General features: G+C 39.4%; 1 protein-coding gene and 1 long non-coding RNA gene across 7 annotated transcripts; one reads left to right on the plus strand and one right to left on the minus strand.

Moving 5' to 3' along the window:
* Window positions 1-672: 672 nt before the first annotated feature.
* Window positions 673-1,798, plus strand: LOC109000594. The gene is made up of 2 exons (XR_001997746.2): window positions 673-1,047; window positions 1,226-1,798. It is a non-coding gene; the product is annotated as an uncharacterized LOC109000594 (long non-coding RNA).
* LOC109000587 (pentatricopeptide repeat-containing protein At1g03100, mitochondrial) lies at window positions 1,242-20,410 on the minus strand. 6 transcript variants are annotated; one of them, XR_004798191.1, is made up of 7 exons: window positions 20,302-20,410; window positions 19,578-19,713; window positions 19,040-19,096; window positions 15,218-17,675; window positions 13,581-13,619; window positions 11,476-12,475; window positions 1,242-1,351 (listed from the first exon to the last, which is right to left on the minus strand). XR_004798191.1 is itself a non-coding variant. In XM_035684939.1 (4 exons), the coding sequence occupies exon 4, from the start codon at window positions 17,618-17,620 to the stop codon at window positions 15,263-15,265; it is 2,358 nt and encodes a 785-aa protein (XP_035540832.1). In that variant the 5' UTR covers window positions 17,621-17,675; window positions 19,040-19,096; window positions 19,578-19,713; window positions 20,302-20,410; the 3' UTR covers window positions 15,003-15,262. The 6 variants fall into 6 exon arrangements, 1 of the variants encoding a protein (XP_035540832.1); XR_004798192.1 differs by lacking the exon at window positions 1,242-1,351 and adding an exon at window positions 2,823-2,917; XR_001997744.2 differs by lacking the exon at window positions 1,242-1,351 and having other exon boundaries at window positions 11,375-12,475.
* Between the last annotated feature and the right edge of the window lie 1,869 nt (window positions 20,411-22,279).

Here is a 22,279-nt window from a genome sequence, read left to right on the forward strand (position 1 = left end):
TTTATTTATTTATTTATTATATATTGTAGCAGATTAGTTTTCTGCGTTCATCCTATTCTCCAGTAATCTTCCGTCCATATTTTCTATCTATTTATTTGATATTTTACCATATGTATAGTTTAATTGTATTGTAATGCTTTGGCTTGATATATGACTCTTTGACTCTTGGCATTATAGTATTATTATGAGAGAGAGAGAGATATCAGCATAAACTCGTAATAAATGTCAGAAAAAATGATTGAAATTGATGGGTTTATATGCTCACAAACATATTAAGACTATCTTTATTTGGTTGAGACGCAACAAATAATTGTTAAAAAAAAGATTCTGGATTTTGGTTGGCCACGTATCTCATTTACTGTATGTATGCATTTGGTACGCAAGATAGAGGAGTAAACATTACGTATCTCATTGATGGGTTGAAGTAATATCACTTCCTCTTCATCTCCCCCTCATCTTTTTCCCCCCAAACTCTAATTCCTCGAAACAAATCAAATTTTAACATCTGGTCATAATCATCAGTTCTAATTTGGAAGTTTCCTCTAAACAAGGAAATAACATTAAAATGGTATAAAAGTCAGCCGCTTTTTTATCTCTGCCAAATTTCAAGTAGTACGATGCAATTTTCATATAGGGAGTACAAAGTTGTACGAACTGATAATATGTCTTAGAAATCTCATGCCAGTACTGAGGTGTAGTACATTTTTTTAGTTAAAAGTACTGATTTAAAAGTGTTGCTGTGGCTATATAACATGGAATATCTCTCTCCATTGGCATCACCAAATTGTGGGGGAAAGAGGCAAGAAAGTCCTGTAAATTAAAGGTGGATGAGCCTTACAGGGGCAACATGAGATCACATGTGGGCATTCTTATTATTCACGTGACACCCTTTCTACTTGTGTTCATGTGTCCTATAGGCTTTAAATGTGTTCTCAGGTCGCCCCTGCAGGACTTTCCTCCACCGCATGCAATCGTCATCACGGTGATGCAATCGGCTTGTTGGTTTTACGCTGGCAACGATCATAGCTAAATAGCCAGGTCAGTAAGGTAATAAAACAATTTCCCTGTTGATTAATTTATTAGTTTTAGCTAATTTCAGAACACAACTGTTACTAGGTATATTCATTACTACTAAAACTCAGATTGTCTGTCCACACTTGACTGCTCGGACAATATTAAATGTGATTTAGAGCAAAATTCTTACCTCAGATTCTATGGCAAGTAGGTCATCTTCCACAATTCCTTTCCAAATCCCACCGATCATGAGATGGCCTTTGACACTTTCCTTTAATGGATTTCTCTTGCTGGGTCAGAAGGTCTGTCACAGATGGGATTTCTTCCTCCGCAACATCTGGATTTGATAAACTTAGTGAGTGAAGTTTTCAGGGTACCTCAAACAGAAAGCTTTCTCCTATAAACTAGGTAAGATGGAGGGCCGAATCCTAAGCTGCTTGTTGCCTGGAGCTTTTTTGCACAAGACATTGATGCAGGAGATCTAAAAGAATTGTTTTAGATACATTTGTTTCTGTTGGAGAAACTCTATATTCATCTGCTGAATCTTTGTGTCGCCAAGGCTTCAGTCCCTCAAGACTTCCAAAAAGCAAAGCAAACAAAGAATGTCTTGCCTATATAGTCTGACGATGTGTGGTGATGTATGCTTAAAAAGAGATTCACATAGAGATTGGGGCATGTCTGGATACTATACATAAATAGATAGAGATTAGCATCCAGCTAATCATTACTTGTGCATAAATACATGGAGATTGACATAGAGATTGGGGATGTTTGGAAAATAAAATCTCATCTCATATCTCATCTCTTTAAATCCCAAAACAAAAAAACTAATTAAAAAACAAAAAACATTTGACTCATTTTGATTATTATTTTGTTTGTTGTTATGTTTTTAAAATGTCCAGGTTAAGAAGATAGTGTTGATGAGTAGTCGGCCAGGTATAGATCATGTTTCAAGAGATTTTCAGACTTAGTTATAGATGTTGCTACACAAAAAGAACGGTTTTAAATTTTCATGCTATGAGTAGGGGTGAGCAGCGACTTATCGAATTCCCCAACTCCGATTTCGACTCTGACTAGTGTAGGCTTTGATCCGACTTTGTCAAATGGGAGTCGGATTTGGACTTTCAGCTTTGGGTTTTATTTTAGCTTCATATTTAGCCCATTTTAAAAAAATTGTGGGCTTTCAAATTTCGATTTTTCCAAAAAATTAAAAACCGAAACTAAATTATTCACTTTTAATTTACTTCTATACTAATATCTAACTTATTTTTATATCAGACTCATATTACAGTGTCTAATTGCATGTTATCATACTATAGTATTACATATTATTTTTAGTGTTGAATTCAATGTTATTATACTATAGTTTTTTTTTTTTTTTTTTTTTATCGGTAATCCAAGATAATATATTCATAGAAATAGGCAGAGCCCAGATACACAGGAAGTATACATGAGAACACGCCTAGCTAGAGGATACAATAGAAAGAAGAAAATCATGGACACCACCCATTACATACTATAGCCCCCGCCCATAGGAACAATGTCTTAAAAAAGAAAACTTTAAGCTCGTCCATTGTTCTCTCTTGATCATCAAAACATCTAACATTTCTCCCTCCAAATGCACCAACACAAGCATATATTGGTACCAATCTCCAAATTGCCGCTACCTGAGAATCTCCGTGTAGTCCTGACCAGCTTGAGAGGAAATCCACCAATCTCCAAGGCATAACCCAAGACAGTCCAACTCTTGAAAAGACATCATCCCATATAGCCTTAGCCACCTCGCAATGTAAAAACCGATGATCAACCGACTACCCCTGCTTCTTACACATACAACACCAATCTAGGACAATGACCCGTCGTTTCCTAAAATTATCTATGGTGAAAATCTTGTCCAAAGATGCTGTCCAAACAAAGAAAGCTGCTTTAGAAGGAGTTTTCGTCTTCCATATACTCTTCCAAGGGAATATAGACAAACCGGAGTTCGTAAACTTTTGATAAAAAGAACTTACCGAGAAGATACCTTTCTTAGAATGATTCCAATGCAACTTGTCTCCAGAGCCCCTTGGAATACTTACGGAATATAAAGCCGCAAAGAACCCCGAAAAAGACTCCAATTCCCAGTCGACTGCCCTAATGAAGTCAATATTCCATTGAGGAATGGAGCGCCATTTACTAAATAATGAAGAAAGGCAATTGATGCCTCCTTAACCCTTGCAAGCGCAAAGATGGCAGGGAAGGTATCTCGTAGACAATAGTTACCACACCATGTATCAAACCAAAAAGGACATACGAACTATCGCCTACAACAAAATGTTCATGTTCTCGAAATTTCCCCCAAAGACTCCTAATGTTTTTCCATAAGCCCACTCTATAAGTGCCTCGTACCTCATTCGAATACCATCTTCCCCAAGCTTCCCTAAACTGAGAATCTATAACCGCCCTCCAAAAAGCCTCCCTTTCATTTTGATACCTCCACAACCACTTACCCAAGAATCTATAGTATTACATGTTATTATATTATACTAGTATCTAACTTATTTCTACACTAGACTTATTTCTAGTATCTAGTTACATGTTATTATACTAATGTCTAACTTATTTATTACTTAGTTATATACTAGACTTCCTAGTGTTTAATTACATGTTATTATACTTTAGTAAATTAGTATATATGTTATTAACTTATTATACTAGACTTATTTAAAAACTAGCATCTAGTTAACTACACTAGACTATCATTATAGTATAAGTATATTATTTTATAATAATTAGCTCATACTAGTATATTATTGAATTTAACTACATAAGTTCTAGTTATATAACTATACTAGTATATATGATAAAAATATAGATAAATACATATTTGTATAACATATGTTGTAACGCCCCAATGGAAGGCATAAACCATATGGCGTATACTCCAAAATGACTAGTCAATGATACAATTGGAGCCTCATTGAAACCTTATAAAGAGCAAGAACTTCTCATTCCCAAGCAAGGTGGAATCTCATACACCACCTACCCTTATCCTTATCCATGATACAATTGGAGTCCCATTGAAACCTTATAAAGAACAAGTTTGATAAGGATAATGGTAGGTGGTATATGGGATCTCATCTTGCTTGAGAAAAAAGAAGTTCTTACTCTTTATAAGGTTCCAATGAGACTTCAATTGACTAGTCCTTTTCGAGTATAAGTCATGTGGTTTGAGCCTTTCATTGGGGCGTTATATATGTACAATCTCAGAGTTAGAGTCAGAAGGAAAAGTCGGAGTTGGAGTTGGAGCATAAAGTCAAGAGTTAGATCAGATTGGAGTCGGATTCGGTCCAACGACACCTCTGACTCTGACTGAAAAATTAAAAAATTAATCCAACAGACTTTTGCTCAGCCCTAGCTATGAGACTTTTTTTATGTTACGTGTTTTGGAAATTATTTTCGATAAATGAGATATTTTTATTATGTTGGGTCTCTTTACCGGGAACAATTAAGAAAGTATGTAACAGTCCTAACCTAGCGGAAGGGGGTGTTACATTGCAAAACTCTGGTCAACCTCTGCCAAAAAAGATAGATCTTCCTAATTTACTCCTAAAACTTCTGCAGCCTCAAAATGGAATATTTCCGAACTGACAGCTTGCTAATCAAGTCAACTTCTGCTATAGAACAAAAGATCTTTCCTAATTTATTCCTTAATAAATAAACAACTTGCCTAATATGCAGCAGAAATTCGAAATTCTGCTTCCCAACAAATTAGAAGCTTCCTAATCTGTCCCAAGTCGTATTTCCAGTAATTAAACCACATAATACCTTCGTTGTTTTTTTTTTTTTTTTGACAAGTACATAATACTTGTTTAACTAAGGAAAGTCTTTGCACTATGAATATGCACAAGAGCTCGACTTTTGTGTGGAGAAAACATTCCATATATAATGTCAACTATTTTCTAAAGAGAAATGATAGTTGCAGTCGTGAGTGTACAAGTGTCGTGCAATCACTTTGAAAAAAGTAATAAATACAGGACCCACATGAAAAAATAATAATTTTTTAATAATAGATCCTACTCTTTTTCAAAGCGATTGCACAACACTTGCACATTTTATGACTGCATATAGCATTACTCTATCCTAAACTACTTGAGCACCAAGCTGTCACCACAAGCTGTTCAATAGGGTGGACAGCTAGCCCACTAGAATAACCCACTTATTACCATGTAAAATCAAGGCCTCAAGAATTCAAACAATCAAACAATAGCAATATATAAATAAATATTAAATCACACAATTTTTTTTGATAAGTAATAATCTTTATTGATGTGAATGAAATTAGGCAGTGCCCAAGTACACAGGAAATATATTAAGAGAGGCACCTAATTACATTCTAATAGACTAGAAAGAAGATAAGAACTCATGAACATTCCCTGCCCTCAATACAATAGTAGAAAACCACTGGAAAATAGAGAATACAAAAAAGTTCCAAATTTCCCCCATTGCACACTCCTTGTTATTAAAACATCTGTCATTCCTTTCCAACCATAAACACCACATTAAGCACAAAGGAACCATCCGCCACACGGCTGCTAATTGGGCACTACTATGAGACCTATTCCAGCATGCTAATAGGTCCACCACACTCTTGGGCATAACCCAACTTAGCCCAGCTCTACTAAAAATACCAGCCCAAAGCTCTCCAGCCACCTCACAATGTAAGAGCAAGTGATCTACCGATTCTCCACTTTTTTTACACATGTAGCACCACTCCATGATCACCATACCTCGTTTTCTTAAATTGTCAACCGTCAATATCTTCCCATGAGCAGCTGTCCAAGTGAAAAAAGCAACTTTAGAAGGCACTAACACCTTCCATATACTCTTCCATGGAAAGAAAGTGGGATGTAGGACTGTCAAAGCCTTATAGAAAGATTTAACAGAAAACTTCTCTTTCCTCGTGTGAGTCCACAACATACGGTCTCCCCCATTGACCCCTAGCTTTGCTGAATATAAGTAACTGTAAAACTCTGCCAGCTCTTCTAATTCCCAGTCCTGAGCATTTCTTGTAAAAGTGACATTCCAAGTGACCATCCCATTGGCACGACATAGAACTTCCGAAACTGGGGCTTGCTGATTTCCAGCCAAATTAAAAGCACCTGGGAAAGCCAGGCAAAGAGGACTCTCCCCACTCCATACATCGAACCAAAAGCGGGTACGTGTTCCATCACCCACCTCAAACTTAAGATGTTTTTCAAAGGTATTCCACCCCTTCCTTATGAATTTCCACAGGCTTACCCCGTAAGACCCCTTACCCTCCTTAGAGCACCATTCCCCCCACTCACAACCATACTTATGATCAATAACCTCTCTCCACAGCGAATTCCCTTCCTTATGATACCTCCACAGCCACTTCCCTAAGAGTGCCTTGTTGAAAACACACAAGTTTCGTACCCCTAACTCCCCATTCGCCAATGGACAGCTCACCCTTTGCCAACTCACAAGGTGAAATTTGGATTCCTCCCCCATACCACCCCACAAAAAAGCTCTAAACAACTTTTCTAACCGGTTTGCCACACCCACTGGTAATGGAAATAGAGAAAGATAGTAAGTGGAAAGGTTGGAAAGAGTGCTTTTAATGAGGGTTAATCTCCCCCCTCTCGATAGATATAGCCGTTTCCATCCTGAAAGTTGTTGCTCAACCTTCTCTACCACCCCATCCCAAATGCTCTTTGCTTTGAAAGACGCCCTTAAGGGGAGTCCAAGATATGTCATAGGGAGAGAGGCAATTTTGCAACCTAGTAACTCCGCTAAAGAGGCTATATTGTTCACCTCCCCCACCGGAACCAGCTCCGACTTCCCCAAGTTCACCTTGAGTCCTGAAACAGCTTCAAAACACAACAAAACTGCCCTTAAAGCTTGAATCTGGCCACTTACAGCATCACAAAAAATGAGCATATCATCTGCAAAGAGTAAATGCGAAATGGAGCTGGTATTACTATTATTGTCCACTGAAAAACCAGCAAGAATTCCCCCCCTTACAGCGGCCTCCACCATACGACTCAATGCCTCCATTACAATGACAAAAAGGAAAGGGGATAGTGGATCCCCTTGTCTCAAACCCCTGAAAGATTGAAAAAAACCACAAGGTCTTCCATTGACTAGGACCGAAAATCGAGCGGTTGAGACACAATGTTTAATCCAAGCACACCATCTATCCCCAAAACCACATCTTCTAAGCATATAAAGGAGAAAATCCCAACATACATGGTCATAAGCTTTCTCCATATCGAGCTTGCAAAGAACCCCCGGGGAGCCCTCTCGCAACTGACTATCCAAGCACTCATTTGCTATCAACATTGAGTCTAGGATTTGCCGCCCCTTTACAAATGCATTTTGAGGTTTGGAAATGAGTTTGTCCATAACCAAACTCATACGATTAGCTAACACCTTTGATATGATTTTATAAATCCCCCCTACCAAACTAATAGGCCGGAAGTCTTTCAATTCATATGCACCGGCTATTTTCGGAATGAGAGCAATGAAAGTAGCGTTTAGTGACTTCTCAAACTTTTGACTAGAATGAAAAGTATGGAAAATCTGCATAACTTCCTCCTTCACAATGTCCCAACTCTCCTGAAAGAAAGCCAAAGAGAAACCATCCGGACCGGGTGCTTTGTCTCTGCACATACTTTTCACCACGAGATGCACCTCCTCTTCATCAAAAGGCCTCTCCAACCATCCAGCTACATCCAAATCCAGTTGAGCAAAGGGTAAACCATCTAGTTTGGGGCGCCATTCTTCTTTTTCAGCAAGGAGATCCTCATAATACTGCACTATGTGGTCTTGGATTTCTTCGGAAGAATGTAACACACTAGGACCGGAATGGAGTACTTCAATGGCATTGTTGCGCCTATGTGAATTAGCCACCTTGTGGAAAAACTTAGTACATTTATCCCCCTCCTTCAACCAAAGTGCCCTTGATTTTTGCCTCCAAGATATTTCTTCTAGCAACAATACTTTCTCAATTTCTGTCACCACCACTTTCTTCCGTAATAAAGAGTCCGCATTAACTACCCCTTCCTCCAAAGCCTGCAGCTCATCCCAAAGGATATTTTTATGTACTTCCGTATGTCTAAATTCTTCTTCATTCCACTTCATCAAGTCATACTTGAGAGCTTTAAGTTTACCCGCCACTATGAAACTAGGGATACCCTCAAAAGAATAACTGTCCCACCAAACCTTTACCTTATTTGCAAATCCTTCAACTTCCAGCCACATATTCTCAAATTTGAAGGAGCGTCTACCCCCACGAATACCACCACAATCAAGCAAAATTGGGAAATGATCGGAACAAACACATGGCAGCCTTTTCTAACATAGGTCCGGAAAATGCGTCTCCCAAGAAGAGGAGACTAGAAATCTGTCCAGCCGGGACCCCCCTCGGCTATTGGACCAAGTGTAGGCCCCCCCAACCAGCGGAAGATCCACAAGATTCAGATCAAAGATCAACTCTGAAAAGGCTTCCATTGCCCCTGACGACGTAGAGGCCCCTGCCCTTTCACTAGGGAACCGAACAATATTAAAATCTCCGCAAAAAACCCAGGGTAAATCCTATAAGGAGTGAAGACTTGCCAATTCCTCCCACAAAAAGCATCTATCTCTTTCTACATTGGGCCCATACACACCCGCTAAAGCCCACAACCACCCATCCTCAGTGTTCCTAGAAGATACAGCCATTGTGAATTTCCCCATGCAATCCTCGACCATCTCCACCACACGCTTATCCCACATTACCAACACCCCTCCCGAAGCCCCCGATGAGGGTAGAGAACACCACCCCACAAAGGAACAGCCCCACAAGCTTCGAATTATGTATCTATCAACGCCACACAACTTAGTCTCTTGAAGGCATACAATGTCAGCCTTCCAACTCCGAATGAGGGATCTAATACGGAGACGTTTATTCACGTCATTGATCCCCCTTACATTCCATGAGAGGATTTTAGGTTTCATTAAATAACGAAATGCCCTTACCCTTCAACCTCTCCCTTCCCACACTTCCCTCTTTGTTGTCGTAATTAATAGAGCATTTGAGACGTTTCAACTCTCGGTCCCGTTTCACTACTGATTTCATAACCGTAGGTCTACCTGCCTCCATTGCAATCAACAGGGCCTTAAACTGTTCTTCATACCCAGCAAACGAAATTCCCACACACTCTTGAACTTCCTCTACTTTTTTTAACAGCCAATCGTCTGTTATATTGTACACTGGCTTTGGAGAAATAATACGTAACGGGATAGGACTTTCCAACTCATCCTTATCGCCCTCAAAGCCGCTGCCCATAAGTTGATCCATTGGTTGGACCATAGAATCAGCCTCCTTCAACACCACTGAATATGACCCAGTGCCCCCATCGATCCCCCCTTCCATATCCTCCACCCACAAGTTCCGAGTGTTACACCCCTCATCCACCTCCCCATCCTCCAAAGTTTTCCCAACAGGCTCATCATTTTCGACCTCCACTGCCTTCAGAGCCTCTTCTTCCACTTCCGCCAACATGGGCAATACCTGAGCTACTCCTGAGCCTTCGACGGTGGTCGGCGACGTGATCTGGGCGTACCCCGACGTCGCAGGGGCATCGGCTACCTCTGTCGCACCCAACGTTGCAGGTCCCGAAATTAGATCCATGACCATCGACCTTGAAACTTCACTCCCCAGTGGACAGAACTGTTGCAATAACGTCAGAGAGACCTCAGAGCCCTCCGTCGCAACTTTCTGTGCTAGTTCCGATGAGTGAGCACCTCGACATCCTCCGTCAACCTCCATCACACCTTTCTCCCCTGTTTCTCGGAGCTCTGCCACTATTTCCAACACCCCAGGTGACGACGGGAGACCCACCCCCTCTGACGGCGGCCCCTAGTCCATTGTCGGCAGTGGGTGTTGAGGCCCACCCGACGACGAAGGAGTTTCGGCCCTTGGAGGCTGACGTCTCCAAGCAGTCTCCACGGCCTGTCGCTTGACAGGCTGGGCCTGTTGAGCCACGCAGGGGACCTGCTGGGCTTGTTGGGCGTATCCTGGCCCATATGCAGAGAGGCCTTTCCCTTTGGAACAAAAACCGTCTTCCAGCCCCAAGCCCAACTCCCTCCAACCCCCCTCCACAACACTGCGTTTCACTTTCTCCAAATTACTCTGCAGAGTACTAATTTGAGCCTGCATATCTGACAAGAGACGAACCATACCTTCCTTGTCAACGCCATCACGTCCCCTGCCATCCTCCCCACTACTCTGCACCCCAACCAAACCACCATCCCTCCCATGCATGTCAGGACTAGAGCCCAGTCTAACAGTACCTCTAGTAATGTCCAGATAACTCGGTTTCTGTAAAGCATCCATGCTGCCGCTGGAATGAGGTAGCACTGCCGTCGACTGGAGTTGTTGAGGCAGCACCTCCCTCAACACCTCCATCATCCTCCTCCATCCCGCTCCCTCACGATCCTCAGGAATGAAAATACAGTTCCGACGGCCCCCCTGTTTATATTCCACCAATGCCATGAATGCTCCTTGAGGATTGGAACATCGTTGAGCTATGAATCCCCTATCTCCTTCTCGATGAGCTGTGTAGAACTCTCTTCTCCTTAACTTCAAGCAGTCGTCTAGTGCCTTGATAAACCAACTTGTTGCAGCTGAACCCAAGTGCAGTTTTTTTACAAACTTCCAACCACGTTCAGTGATAAGCACCCCAGAACCATCTCTCACAACCACAAAAGACTTAAATTCACTGAAAACAACATTCGAAGCTATCTTCTTCCTATTCATACCCTCACCCATCTTAATCAACTAAACTACAGAACCAATCAACGTAACAAAGCAACAAGATGCATGTGTATGGAGAGAAAAGTTTTAAGAGAGAGAAAAGTTCAATTAGGGTCCATACCCTTGCCCATGGACCCTAATTGAACTTCAACCAAAACTTAGAATCTAGGACTCGGGGGTGACAGTTAGGGTTTATCTTAAATTTTTGTAAGCTAAAAAAAAATTTTAAACTTCTTTTTTGAAGTATCCTTTTAGGGATCGGGGAGAGTTTTTGGTTTTTGTTAGATTTTTTTTTTTTTTTTGGGGAGAGAGAGAGAGAGAGAGAGAGTATGTATTTTTTAGAAAAAGGCTATTTTCTTTTTTTTTTTTTTTGGGAAGGGTAAAATATATTTTTCCCCCATTTTAAATACAGATGGGGGTCTTAATTTTTTTTTCCTGCCATTGCTTCTACTAGAATAATAACTGATAATATACATTCAAGCGATTCAGGGGTTCTTTCACTCAACCACGTATATTTGCTAGAAATGAAGAGCATGGTTAAACAGAATTGATACATGGGAAGAAAATAATGGGGGTTCTTTCACTCAACCACGTATATTTGCTAGAAATGAAGAGCATGGTTAAACAGAATTGATACATGGGAAGAAAATAATGGAGGGTACCTTCAACCACAACATTCGTCATCTTGGCATCGTGAGGAGAAAGTCCTGATCTGGACCACTGTTCTGCTCACCATTCATTAATGGGGGGCGTACATATCTGTGAACAATCTTGAATAAGATGGTCTAGTTTCCCACAGTTGAAGCATGTGTTGGTTCCCATCAAGCACTCCCCATGTGCATCTTGCCGCAAGTCTGACACGTGGAACGTTGTCCAGTAGCATTCTGTTGTGGCCTATTGTTCTATGGTGGCCTCTGTCCACTGCTCTGGAAGGGCATGTTGCTTCGGCTTTGCTTAGTAATCTGTTGCTTACGTTGTCTCTTATTAAATTGCTCCACCCTTGACTGCAGATACTCCTCTAAGATAATTGCCCTGCCCACTAATTCATGAACATTCCTTAACTTCAGTGCGATTAATCTGTCAAGAATTCGTGGATGCAATCCTCTCTCAGATTTCAGAGCCTTCAGTGACTCGTCTGACATATGTCTTTGTCTCAAATCTGCAAACTCTTGGGCCTTGGCCTCTCTAAAGACCTCAAGACCTCAGGAAGAATCGGTCCCTGAATACCTGCTTAAATCATGTCCAGGTAATTGGGGTTTCTTGACCAAGCTCTTGCTTTATCAGCTTTCTGGTGGAGGTCCACCACTCATCAGCACATCAGCCAGATTGAATGTGGCAAATTCAACCATCTGCTCCTTGGTTCAGTCGATGGCCCGAAAAATCTTCTCCAACCTGTTCATCCAGTTATCGGACTCCATAACATCAGCTTTGCCATTGAACATAGGGGAATGCAGGTGGCAGAACTGATCAAAGTTACTTCCCAAATGTGTCCAACATCCACAGATGGTCCGTTAATAAAAGCCACAATTAGGCTAGTCGCCACATGTGCAAGGGCTTCAGAATCCCTCAGAGCCCTCCTATGATCCTCATTGCACACATCAAGGGATTCATCTTGGTGTGCGTTTGGGTGATTCTTAGTTGTAAGTGCCATTCTTGAAATGCCTACATTGAGTAGTTTTAGCAATTGGGAGATAAAGAAACAGAAAATAACAACAATCAATTCTAACTTGACTCTTTGCAAGCCAGAATATACCCCAGCTAAACCTTGTCCTAGGTTTCTTTTTCTTTTTTTAGATTTAAAAATATACAGAATCTCTTAAGCCTGGACTTTGATACCAAAATTATAAGGTCCGCTCCCCTAGGATTAGGAATGTCACTAACATAATATCACATACGAGCCAGGTATAAAAGATTCCATAAATGTTTAAAAAAAACTAAAATTTTCATAGATAACAGTCACAAGGAAGCACTTAACAAAAAACCATTCTTTTGCTTTCCAAAACGTTCCATATTTAACAAGAAAATACATAAAGAAATTATCGATAGTCTAATAAAACTACTAAGTCTGGCTTGCCATGGTCACTATAAGATACACCTAACCTGTGGACTCAACATCAAATACTTCCCAGCTAGACAATCAAAACATAAAAACAAAAGTGAGTTGAATGCTTAGTAAGCAGCATATCAAACAGTAAAAATTACCACAACTTACTTTTTTGCTTTTAAACAATATGCATAAATCTAAACATCTACATCATATTACATTCAAAATGTCATTGCACACGATTACACTCTATGTGCAAGGCTTCGTATCTTGACAATCAGGATTCCACTCAAGGAATCGGGTAAAATCCCATCATAAAGGAGATGGACATTACCAGGTGCACATATAATGAGCCATTCTTGGCACTGTCATCCGCCCCATTATCCGTTATTCGTCATCATACAGGACATACGATCTTAAATCACTTTAATTTCTTTTCTTTCTTTCAACCATTCAAAATCACTACACATATAAATATACCATTGCATAGAAGAAGCATTCATAAAATTTCATTTACATTCACATGCTTTTATAATAGAGTGCATCAAAAGGACCATAAATGGATACGCTTTACCAAATAGTAATTAAACACAACATTTGATTAAAAAAACATCACATTTACACTAATGAAATAAAGACATTTTCACGAATATATTATACAAAGGAAATAAAGACATTTTATATACACATTGAAGGAACAAAGGTTTGATTGCAATTACTTACCTCTTAACTTCAAGCACAAATGAATGAGTCAACAATCACCTATAAACATACACACATTAACATGTCAATCCCTAATCAAATGCTTACTATCTAGCTATGGAATGAACTTTCATTCAATGGTGTTATATCATGAAATTTCCAGCAAGCTATAGTGGGTTTTTAGTTCTAAAATTTTAGCTGGTAGTTGTTGTGCTGTCCCCTTAAGGGCAGCAACTAGACATGCGGATATCTGATTTTTTTTTTTTTTTTATAAGCATGTGGATATCTGATTTTTGAGCAATGAATTCAACAATGCTGTGTTGTGTGTGAGATTATCATATGGGCATGTTTCTAAACTTAAGGTATATCTAAACAGAGACAAAAATTCAAATTCAGGGCTCCTTGGTATTGCTGCCAGCAACCCCTTCTTAATGAATTTAGTAAAGAATCTATAGCTTGGCATCTAAGTTTGGAGTATCATGAATCTTGATGGATCTTTTGCATAACACTCTTATAAAGGAACAAGGATTTCTGGCATTAAATTCAATGTTTTCAAGGAAGGGTCCTTAACCCTTATGTGAGTCAAGTTTATCCCTACTATCAAACGAATGCAAGAAATACTAACACATAATCTGTGATACCCCCCATATGATAAGGACAAGGGTAGGTGGTGTATGAGATCCCACATTGCTTGGGAAAGAGAAGTTCTTGCTTTTTGTAAGGTTCTAATGGGGCCCCAATTGTATCATTAACCAGTTCTTTTGGAAAATAGGTCATGTGGTTTGGGCCTTCCATTGGGCCGTTACATAATCATTCCTCCTAACTTTTTTGTTCAACTAAATAAAGTAAAAAACTCCCTGATTTACTTACTAAAGAAATCAAACAAACGCAAGAGAAAACTCATTGTCTGCAAGACTACAAGTAGTGATAGTTGACTCACACCACAATGAAAAATTAAATTGGGGCATCTCTAATCTTTTGCCAAACGTAGTCTAATTAAGGTCCAATTCCAAAAAGTAGCCTTGGTTGATAAAAAATACACTTTGCACCCTTTAACTACCAGACATTTTAAACTGACTTTAAACTACCAAAAGTGATATATTGCAACCCCAAACTACCAAAAAATTGTAATCCGCACCCTATATTAAAATGACCATGAAGCTTGTCTGAAATCACCTATTTTCCATCCATATTAATGGTCAGAATCAAACAAAACTGCTGTTATTCCCACACTGGAAGTTGAAGGATGCAAAGTTTTTCTTCTTACTTAAAATCCCAAGTTTCAAAATGATTGTCGAAATAGTAACTGCTAAGTCCAATAACAAAACTTGTTATTCTCATGGGCTTCCACTCCAACTATTCATGTCAAGCAATCTAGGAAGATGGGCTTTCTTAGTATACTTGCTGTATAGGTAAAAATGTATTTGAACTCTCGGTTGACAATGGGGAGGGAGAACATTGAGTGGCTGATGATCACGATGGAGGATCTTATTCATAGCGACAAGATGCTTGATTTTTTCAAAAGCAACAAAGGATGGTAATAAAATTTTTGTTGCCTATACAAGTGCAAACAAGAGGCAGGTAATACACATTTAATGCAGCCACAGCTACACCAATTTTAGTTTTCTCTAGAACATTTTTGAAGCAGCAAGTCTCACCAGATTATTGTCCAAAACAAGGCGTGTAATAGACCATGAATTTGCTCAGCACAAGCCCACCCACTTCTTAAAAGTCAATGCTGCTTCTCTCTTTTTCAGTTGAGCTTCTGTCTGGAATTTAGGAGCCTTGCCCTTATAAAGTGTTTTATGGTACTTCAAGAAGAGAGTTCGGTATTTGTACTTGTCAACAAACATGTTTCCTTTTTCCATCATCTCCACAACTTCATTTGCTCGAACAAAAAATGCACCCCTAACAAATGTATATAGCACAGAATCCAGAAGTTCTTGATCAAACTTCATTGATGCAGAAGAGGCAAGACTCTTCATCTCACCCCACAACTCTGTCACCTCCACATATTTTCCCCCAATAGCTGCATACCCAGTAGCCATGGAATGAAAAGTTTGAGCATTGGGGGGATGCCCCAGACTCCTCATCTTCATAAGAGCCTTCTCAGCATCTTGCATCAATCTCTTCTTGCAAAAAAAGTGGATTACATTGTTCCAATCATGCACTCCGCTATCAATTCTCTGCCCGCCCTTAATTTCCTGCAAGAGCTTCGCCATCAACCCTCCCTCACCACCCTCCTCACATCCCTTAACTAGCATCTCAAACTCTTGATGGCCAGCTCGTGGTATTTTAGCCTCTTTCATCTCTTGGAATAGATGGAGGGCACCCTGTGTATCTTTCTGAAGCACTTTGGATTGCATAAGCGCCTCATAACAGCTGGAATCTAGCTGGATGCCAGCCTTACGAGCATCTCGTAAAAGCGATGCCACCTCTCCTGCTCGGTTTGCCTTGCAATACGCTTTCAAGAGAGAGGAATATATGGAAGAGCTAGTTCTTATCCCAGCAAAACGAATCTCGTCAAGAAGGTCATGTGCCTGATCTAACCACCCAAGTGAAATGCATGAATTAATAACATGAACCAAGGCTGAGCTATCACTGGAAACTGGGGAATTTTCTTTCTCAGCCTTGATGAGGAATTTTGCCAAATCCTTGGTCTTGTCAACTTCTAGAAAAGCCTTTACCAGTTTTGCATAAATTCTTTCAGTTGGTTGAAGAACTCCACATTCGGTTGTAAGCAATTCAACTTGCATTTGCAACTTAGACAACAACGTACCAAGCATTTGCTTCGCTTCAGCTTCAAGTTTTAGGAAATTCCTGTCCCTAGAAAACTCTTCATATCTAATTAATCTATTATTCTCTGAACCCTCTGATTGCTTCTGACTCAAACTTTGCCCAGAAGCCTCAGCAGGCGGAGATTTTTTCCCACTTGAAGCAGTATCATATAAGAGTGTGGCTGCAGCAAGAGAATTTCTGGCTTCTTTTGCTTTTCGGAGCATTTCCAAAACCATGTTGGATGCAGAATCTAGATCACCAAATTTTAAGTGGCATGTAATCAAACAATTGTAGAACTGCCGAAACTGAATATCACTTAGGTTATGAGCTTCATCAATATATCTTTGAAGCTTCTTCAGCTCTTCTTTTCGTCCATTTCTCTCATATATATGGGCCATAATGATCAATAAGTTTGTCTCATATTTGACACCAATTCGAGGTATCATGTCAAGGAGTTGCTCTGCTTTCCTAGTCGTACCAAACAAAAGACACCCTGCCAGAGCAATGTTGACAGCAGTGGTGTTAGGTTTCATAGAAATCAAAGGTGCATTACTCTTTTTACGCGGATCCACCCTCCCATCTTGAAACAAGTAACCCATCTCAAGAATTATCTCAGCAGCAAGGTAAGCACCAGCAGCTGTTTGTGACATGAAGGCCAAAATTGCAGACCAAGCAGAAACAGGGGGATACTCTTCCATTTCTACCAACTTTCTTAAAATTGTTGATGCAGGAACTGGTAATCCAGACTTTGCAAGACCATAAGAAAGATATACAAGTGGATCCTTTTCAAATAAGGTCTGTTTACCTTCCTCGAAAGCCTGTTCTACTAATCCATAAGCCTTTTCAAGCCATTGAACATCAAGGCTTTCTGCAAAACTTGTTAGAAGCTTGTTCACCACAGATTTCCGAGGGAAACCCTCCATCTGCATATGCTGTTCATATAATTTCCATGTGTCATTAAATCTACCCTCGTCCATTGCATTTTGTATATCCATAGTTAGTTTAGCTGGGTCTCGAGCCTGGACCAAAATTCTTCCAGCCACTGTTGATGAATACTTGGGCCGAAGGGTAAAGCTATTCAGTAATCCCAAGACAACAGTGTGAGAGTCCAAGCAGGTCAAAGAGGAGCTAACAAACTGGCAGAGAGAATAGCAACCCCAATAAGCACGAGATTTGCATCTGAATACTCGATTCATGTTGCTATTGCTGGCAGAAAGTAAGAGATATAAAGCAGAAGAGGAATTCACAGTAATCTGGTGCTTAATCTTTCTTATAGATAGCATCTCGCCCAGACAGGAAACGCTAACGACGATTCTGGTATTATAAATAGTTCAATATCTGCAATATGGAAAGCATTAGAAAGTGGAAACAGGCTGTCAAAATGCAGAATACTTACGAAATTTTAAATAAATAAAAAAGCTACAAATACACTATATCCCAGAACGAATGGTAAAATTTATTAAACTCTCTGAAGTCGCTTATAGATTCCTATTCTACCTAAAAAACACGAATATGGGGCTTGAAACTTATGCAGAACTCAAACTATTTACCCTGTAAAATGCAGGAATTAAGACAATCCAAAGTATAAAATTTATCAAGATTTCATTGAGATAATAACAATTAACTAGAAGCATGCCATGTGAGTAAAGGTTTAGCATTGTTGGAAACATTTTTTTTTATGATGTGGAGCTCATCAAAACAGAGTAAAGCCAGGATACACGACCCCACCCATTGGGAACACCCGGATTTCAAATTGCGAAATAAAGGTAAGAAAGGCAGGAAATAAAATGTCCCAATTCACATTATATAGGTTTTAAAATTAGAACATTTCATGCTGAATAAACCATACAAATGAGCTATTTAAAGTGAAGTTGAGTAGTCAAATCCTTGTCCGCAAATGACTTGACCGGATGTTAAGAAACTCCGATATTCTGTCACACAATTAGTATATTTTTAATAAAATTATTCCCTCTGTAAAAGAATGTATATGCCCTCTGGCAGATCATCAAAAAGAGAATTACAATTGCTATAAGAGATTACTGGAGGCATGACCCCCTTGTAATGGTCATCTTGCCCTTCTTCTCTCATTTTCTTTTTTCCCATGTTAATTTCCTGGTTCCAATCCAATAGGAATTGAGGGGTCCATATCATTTGGTAGTGAACAACATCAGAAACAAAGCCATGTTTGCCCCCGTGTCATAGTTGTGCATGTCTACGGTTAGCCAAGCAGAACATAAATCACTATTTTGTCACCGAGGTAATGCACTCAAAACAGAGGCCATGTTTACCCCTCTAGCAGGGTTGTAAATTTTGCGGATAACCAAGCAGAACATAAATCACCTTGTCAACAACGCAATTGCACTCAAAACAGAGGCCACTATTATAACCCGTGAAAGGGTCCATAACCAAAGTCAAACAGAATCTTGTGCCTTAGGATTTTCAAATACAAATGCAATAACATAATAGTATACTGATAAGATCATATCATATAATCAGATAAAAGTTTCAGATTTCATATTCACATTTTATGTAGTAGAAAAACAGTATACAAAAATTTGCTCATGTCTACACTAGTCATGATAAAAAAATATCAAATTTCAAATTTCAGATACAGTGACTAGTGCAGAAAAGAACCGCGGTTGTTTTCACAACAAAATATGCAGGTTTTTCACAAAATCAACTAGCATAAGAGCACCGCTTACCTGAATTTTGGAGAGTACTATCTAAGCCTTGAACCCGAACTGTGGCAATATTACAACCTAATCCAGAAAAATATCTCTAACATATTAATAGCTCATACAAGTACAAAATCAACCTAACTAACAACATTCTATAACCCGAACTAGAGCTCAACACGAGCCCAATAAACAACTCATAAACAAAATAATCCATCATGATACCTTGGGTTTATAATGGCCCAAGTACAATGTCCAACGCACTACTCCACCAATACATTAGCCCAACCTCCTTGGATTCGATTAAAATTTCACCACAACACACCTCACCATTAACAATCATACTCCCAACACATCGGAACACAAATCCACATTTCACAACCATCCTCCTCCCTGACCACGACCTTACGACAAGGGACCCTCCAAACATCAATCAACCATGAAATCACTCAACTACAAACTCCAACATACAAACCTGGACAACCCAAACTTCCAAGAGACACCAATCATAAGAATCACAAAAAATACGTTTTGGTTACGAGGTTAAAGCTCGAGAGTATCTTACCCAACCTCGGAGCAGTGGTCAGTCAAATTCGAGAGTGTGGCGGCCACCTAGAGATGGTTCGTGGTGGTCTGAGGCACTTGGCGAGATGAGGCGCTGCGGCTAGCTCCGGAGGCCTCCACGGGTCAAACGGGTTATCCTACAACAGAGTGAGAAAGCGAAATGTGAGAGAGAGAAACAGAGACAGAGAGAGATGGAGAGAGATGGAGAGAGATGAGAGAACCCGAGAGAGGGTTTACGGGGTGAGAGAAAGTAAACAGAGAAAGCAGAGTGAGAAAGGGGAGCAAGAAATCAGAGAGAGAGAAACCGGTGAGAGAGGGAGACATGCCGGCGTGGCAAGGGGAAGGGGTGGGGAGGGGCGGCCTAATCGCGGAGGGAGAGACCAAGTTAGACCGAGTAAGATAAAGCGAGAGACGGACGGAGGGAGGGAGAGAAACCAAAACCTAACGGACGAGGGACAGCGTTGGCGTGGGGAGTGTGGCTGCTGCCACGCGGCGGCACAGTGAGAGCGGAAGACCGGCTGGGGAGCGAAATCAAAGGAGCGAGACGCGGTTGGGGGGAGAGAGAGAGAGAGAGAGAGAGAGAAGGACGGGGAGTGGTCCGCGACGCAGGGGGCTCGGTACGGCGGGCCTGGGCGGCGTAAAGTCCTGGCGGAGGTGGCCACTGCGACACGGCAGTCCAGGGAGAGAGAATGAGAGCACGTGAGAGATACGGGTGGAGGACTTACCGGCGTGGCGTGGAAACTGACGACGGGAAAGACACAGGTGGCCGGGGTCTGCGCAGAAGGTATCGGTCTGTGTGACTCTGGGGGAGAAGGAGGGCCGAGGGGTTGAAAAAAAAAAAGTGGGGCATGAGTCAACACGGGCCGGATCATTATAGAGAAGGCATGAACTGTAAGAAGAGATTTAGGGTGAGTTTGGTTGTCAAACTCATTTTAATTTATCTCAACTCATCATTATAATTTTTTTAAATTTTAATATAAAATATAATAAATAATTTAACTTTTTCAAATCTCAAAATAATAATAATATTAAAAAATAATATTTTAACAATATTTTATCATCTCAACTCAACTTACTTCAACATTCAAACATAACCTAATAGTGAATTGAAATGAGATGTGATGAAATAAAAATTAAATAAAATATTATTTTTTTAATATTTTTTTATTTAAAAAAATTTAATTATTTTTTATATTTTATGTAAAAATTTGAAATAATTGTAATAATTAGATCATATGAAATGGAATGATAGTCTTTTTGTAGGGGTGGGCTCTGACTCTGATAGAGTCAAAATGCCCACCTTCGACTTCAAACTCCGATGCCAATATGCACTTCGACTCCGACTCCTATCGGAACTTGGAGTTGAAGTGAGCTTTAGGCCTAATGGCCCTAATTAGATTGGGCATGACTCCACGGGCCCATGGCGCAATCCATGGGGCCAAGGCCAATCTGAATGACAAATATGCCCATCCTCATTAAAAATATTTTAAAAAATATATATATAAAAAAAAAATATGAAAAATATTAATTAAAAAATCTAAAATATTGTAAAAAAATTTAAATACAATGATTACATCACATACAATACAAAAATATATGATTTAATGTGTGCAGACAATCAATTTAAAATTAAAATTATAAATTTGTAATAAATTTAAATTTACAGTACCAAAATATAAATAATGTTATAGATTTGATTCAAATAGCTACAATCCCGCAAAAGTCCTGACAATCCATGCATTTAAGTCAATGACTCGATAATGATTTCCTGTAAGAAGTTTTACTGATCAGATGCACTATCTTTTCTTTAGTCATTTAACTATAGACTTTTAAACCATCAGAGTGATACATGACATAAACTAGGACATATTATGATCTCACATCCACCTTTAACTCTGACTAGTTTTGCATGATGGTATTGAGTTTCTCACCAATAAAGGGGTCAAGGGGTTCTCCATCCCATGGTGCGTCTATCTCAATTATCCACAATTAGTCTGGGGTTCATAACTAAGTCAATAAAATCATATAAATTATAAATTAAATAATGAAAACATTAATGTTAATAATCATTTAAAACAATAAAGTTATCCAATTCAAGTCTATAGCTCTCGACATCAACGGTATCTAGTCCAATGGGCATTGAACTTGACCAGTTTTGTGTGCAAATAAGAGTCTCAACAATGGTCGGAGATAATGAACTACGATAAGCATCTAAGACAATTTCCGGTGCTAAACGTTGACTCAAAGGCAACCGTAATTGTTGAATTCAATGTTTCAAGTTTCATATAATTACATATCTACATATGAACTTTGATAATAACAAATGAATTCAAGCATAAAGGAATTTCAAACTCAAGTCGTTTACACAATAAAGCTAAGCACATCAATGAATCAAGCATGAGCAAAAAATGTAATAAGCTTACAAATAAAACTCTTAGAGTAGTTTTGTAAATCACTTGATAAAATTTGAAATTTGATTAAAGCTCAAAATTAATATTTTCTCATAAAATATCAAATTGCATTTTTCACATGTACATTACATATTTGATGATTAAAAGTTTAAATTTTGAAATTTTGAAAGATGACAATCAATCATCTTTCACGTGTACATGTTTTGTTTGAAAATTTTCAAAAGTGAATGCTGTTGTCTTTGACAATTTCAAGAATGAGAAACTTTGATTTGAATATTTTGAAAATTGAATG

This window comes from Juglans regia, chromosome 14, assembly GCF_001411555.2.
Source record: "Juglans regia cultivar Chandler chromosome 14, Walnut 2.0, whole genome shotgun sequence".
NCBI lineage: Eukaryota > Viridiplantae > Streptophyta > Magnoliopsida > Fagales > Juglandaceae > Juglans > Juglans regia.

Excerpts from the sequence above, each read along its gene's own strand:
- LOC109000587 (XM_035684939.1), bottom strand. The coding sequence starts at position 17,620 with ATGCTATCTATAAGAAAGATTAAGCACCAGATTACTGTGAATTCCTCT.